This window comes from Elephantulus edwardii, unplaced genomic scaffold (genome assembly GCF_000299155.1).
Source record: "Elephantulus edwardii isolate Elephantulus edwardi_28Jun2011 unplaced genomic scaffold, EleEdw1.0 scaffold00009, whole genome shotgun sequence".
Classification (NCBI taxonomy): Eukaryota; Metazoa; Chordata; class Mammalia; order Macroscelidea; family Macroscelididae; genus Elephantulus; species Elephantulus edwardii.
This window is the reverse complement of record NW_006399759.1, coordinates 3,280,383-3,284,351: the sequence shown is the minus strand read 5'-3', so window position 1 is coordinate 3,284,351 and position 3,969 is coordinate 3,280,383. Positions and strand designations below refer to the sequence as shown.

Genomic DNA, 3,969 nt, shown 5'->3' with positions numbered 1-3,969 from the left:
GAATAAACTAATAACTTTTAAATTGGATTTTGTTTTTAAAAAAAGATCTTAGGGAGCTCTGGTGGCCTAGTGGCAAGACACTGCACTGCAATCCCAGAGGTACCCGGTTCAAATCCACCAGATGTTCTGCTGGAGAAGGAGGGGGCAATCTCCTCCTGTACCAGTCAGATCTGATTTGACGGTACACGTAAAAATAATACAATAAAAGAAAAAAAAATCTTAAACAGAAACCACTGTCAGGCCCAGAGGTTTCTACTTTGAAGAAACCATGTTTGTTTTATGTAAAGAGTTTAGATGTTTTAGAACCTAAATAGCCTTGTTCACAAAGCCAGATAAAATTAGTCAAGGAAAGAACATTTTAGACTTATAAAACCCCTGTAATCAGATTTTTTGCTCTGAGGGACCATGGTGTTACCATTTCTTCTTTTCAGTTTGGCTTTTTTATTTGAGAGCAAGTCTTGGAATGTGTCCTGATAGCAGTTTTGGTCTTTTCTTTCTTTCTTGTCTTTTTATTGAATTTTGAAATAAATGTAAGTGGAATTTTTTATTTTTATGGAATGATTTGGGTGAAAGTTATTAAACACTGATTTTTCATTCAGCCATTCTTGTACATGTTATTTTATAAAATAAAAAATGAGTTTTAAAGAAAAGATCATTTAGTAATCCACTTATGTATAGTTACCATATTGACAGATTATCAGGGAACACTATTAATAAATACAAAGTCTTCAGTAATATTTGGTCTTCATATATAGAATTTAAGAGTGGTTTCTTAATAAGCCCATATCACAAAGAGAAATGAAGCTTTAAAGAGTAGTCTCATTAAAGTAAAGAACAAAAGTAGTGTATTCTTAAGGTTTTTTCCACATTGTACTGGTTACCATTTTTAGTGCTACACCAGATTGTTCTAGAGCATTGGAAGGCTGCTGTTCACGTGGGCAGTCTGCATGAGACTTCCCACCCCCCAGCTGTTGGGTTAAAGTGTAACTTGCTGTAGACTAAGGCACACAGCTTTCCTGGTCCTCCTTAAGCTGCTCTTTAAAAGGTTTATATTAGGACCCAGTCTTGATCAGTGATACAGATTTGATTGTAACTCTCTAAACCTTCCCTCCTGTTTTGAGGAGTAACAAGGACTTGGTCAAGAGACCGGGCAACTTCTTTCTGTCCTACCCTACCTTATAATTTTTTACCATTGCTTTATCTTATTGTTATTTAGTTTGTTCCTTATACCCAGAAAATCCACTCCCATCAAGTTGAGTTCGACATATCCTGGTTTTTCCAGCATGTTGAACTCAATGTCTCATCTTTACAGGAGGAGACGGTTAAACTGTCAAGCATTTTACATTGAGTCAATTTTAAGTCAAGCCTTTTTTAAGTAAAAAATTTCAATACTGATAAGTTTTCATATTATACCAACGCTGTGCTTGTTCATCTATTATTCATGCTATGAAGATAAGTAAAATGCTTTTGGGTGTAAAACATTTTGATCAGAGTGCATGGAACATAGTGATGCACAGTCTAAAGACTTTATTTCCCAAAGCCACTTACTGAACAGTTTCATTATCAATTAATGGTCATTCCACAGTCAGTTCTTTTATTTGTTGTTGATTGCCATTGAGTTGAGCACGACTCATAGCGACTCTGTGAACGACAGACCTAATGCCTTTGTATAACTCCAAGTTCATAGAGTTTTCATAGTCATGTAGTTTAGGAAGTAGATGCCACTCCTGCTTCCAAACCTGTCGTACAACTGGGAGCTCCACAAAGTACTGTCCACACCGGTTAACCATTATGGTATTTGATACCCCAATGGCACACAGTTCAGTGTCACAGCAAACCCACATTACCACAGTACAGCAAATTGACAGGGAGTGATGTACAAAGAAAAAGAATGTTCCTCTACCATATAGCAACACTAATATCACTTAGCAGTGGTTAAGTGTCCTCAAGTTGAATACATAGCAACCCTATGAATAAAGACCTGAACTCCGCTCTATAATGAACGTCATTTCTTTATGGAGTTTATAGAGGTTCCATTAAACTTAAAAAATTAATGGTAATTCTTTTTCGCCAAGCCTCCATTTTTATGTCGATGACTTAATTATATTGTTTTTCAGATTATTTAATTTTTGATGAGATTTTTCAGAATTTTGATATGTTCTCCCTTTCTATGAGATGTTAAAGGATTAATACTATTTTTATGTAGATAAGATCATTACCTGTGGTTCCTCAGGCTGAAAATGATGCTTTGAAAATTTAAGAATGATTACGTTTTGGAGTTGTGTCTCCTGCTTTGTTCACAAAATTAAGGATGCGGTTTAAAATGTTTATCCTCCATTCCTGCAGAGTCTTCTGAAGAGGAGTCTGATGATGAAATAGCAGATAAGGATTCTGATGTGAGTAACTGATCTCTCAAAATATTTCTTTATTTCCCTATACTCTGTGAGAAAGATGCCTTTGTGACTTTTTCTCTGCTTAATGTTTCTAACAGGATAATTGGGATGAAGATGAGGAAGAGCAAGGAAGTGAGAAAGATGAAGATGCAGATGAAGAAGATAATGAAGACGAAGATGAAGATGCTGAAGAAAAAGAGGAGGAGGAAAATGGAGAGGACAGAGATGGGACCAGTGACAAGGAATTAAACGGAGATTCTGATTTGGACCCGGGAAACGAAAGTGAAGAAGAATGAAGATAGAAACCAGGGGAACTGTCTGCCCTCTGGCTCCCCTTGCCCACTGCTGCCGTGCTCTCCTGGGGATTGGTCTCTGTGACAGGATGCCAAGGACCGCTGCACATTTCCAAATCCACAAGGCTGGTTTCATGCCACCTGCTGTCCTGACCACCCCAGACTTAACTGTGTAAATAAGAGTGTTTCATTCAAATGTTAATAAACTTTACACAGTAAATAGATAAATTTTCTGCAATGTACTGACATGAGTGTCCTATATATGGCATATTTTTATAAATAATGCCCTGGCATCTGTTTAGTGGTTGTAACAAGAATTGATATGTGTAAAGATTAAGGAAATTTACCCTAATGAATAGTAGGGGTTCAAGGACTGGACTGTGGTGGGCAGCCCTTCCCTCAGGTTGGTATCTTTTCATCTAATTCCGGGGCGCAATGATACAGCACTAATACAACCTTTTAAAAAAAAAAAATTTGGTACATTTTCATAAAAGGATAACTTAAAAAAAAAAAAGGAACAACAAAAAACTGGTAAAAAAGGATTTTTTAGAAAAAGTTAGAAGTTTATCCTTAGCTAGTCTGTTTAACTGTGGTAATCTGACTTGAGTCAGATGGGATTATTTGGAGAAATCTGCCCCAACCAAAACTCACTTGGTTTTTTAAACTGTCATATTAATTATTTTTTTAAGACAAGAAGATTATTATGGTAATTTAAAAACTACAGACTTAGCCATATCAAAGAGCTTTTCTTGACTGATACTTGCCGGTAAGGAATCATCAGTGTATATACAAGTGAACATTGCAACTTTTTAAAAAAAAACATACTCTGTTATAGCTGCTTTTGAAGAGGTTTTCATTTTTATTTAAAATACTAATGGATTGAAGAATTCTTTATTTTTTTTCTCTTTAGTTTTAGATATTAAAGATAATCTTGGGATTTTGTTTTTTCAAAGAAAGTATTTTTATAAGTAATTTAAATATTTTCCTTCCTTTTCATCACTCACTTTTGGCAGTGTTAGGATGTCTGCTTATATTTAAAATAATAAATCTAGCTTAATATTTTTTATGTGCATAAAACAGGCATTTAGATGTGCTATCAACGCCTTTTCAAATTTTCAGTAATTTTCTTTTTTTTAAATGACCCAGTATTTGGTTAATGCTCACTGGAGGGTATGTGGATGGAAGTTCAACTCTAGGAAGGACAGGGCAGGTGGGTTCTTTCCCTGTGAAAGTATGAAGCAAAACCCATCTCCTTTTAGGGGAGATTTTAACATCAGTGGCAG

At 35.4% G+C, this 3,969-nt stretch overlaps 1 protein-coding gene across 1 annotated transcript in view; it reads left to right on the top strand.

Moving 5' to 3' along the window:
• WDR43 (WD repeat domain 43) overlaps nucleotides 1-2,689 on the top strand; it is a 59,301-nt gene extending 56,612 nt beyond the window's left edge. Inside the window, exons 16-17 of the mRNA XM_006880685.1 lie at nucleotides 2,347-2,396; nucleotides 2,492-2,689. Of these exons, the coding sequence (XP_006880747.1) occupies nucleotides 2,347-2,396; nucleotides 2,492-2,689 (248 nt within the window). The remainder of the gene's footprint in view (nucleotides 1-2,346; nucleotides 2,397-2,491) is intronic.
• The last annotated feature ends 1,280 nt before the right edge of the window (nucleotides 2,690-3,969 follow it).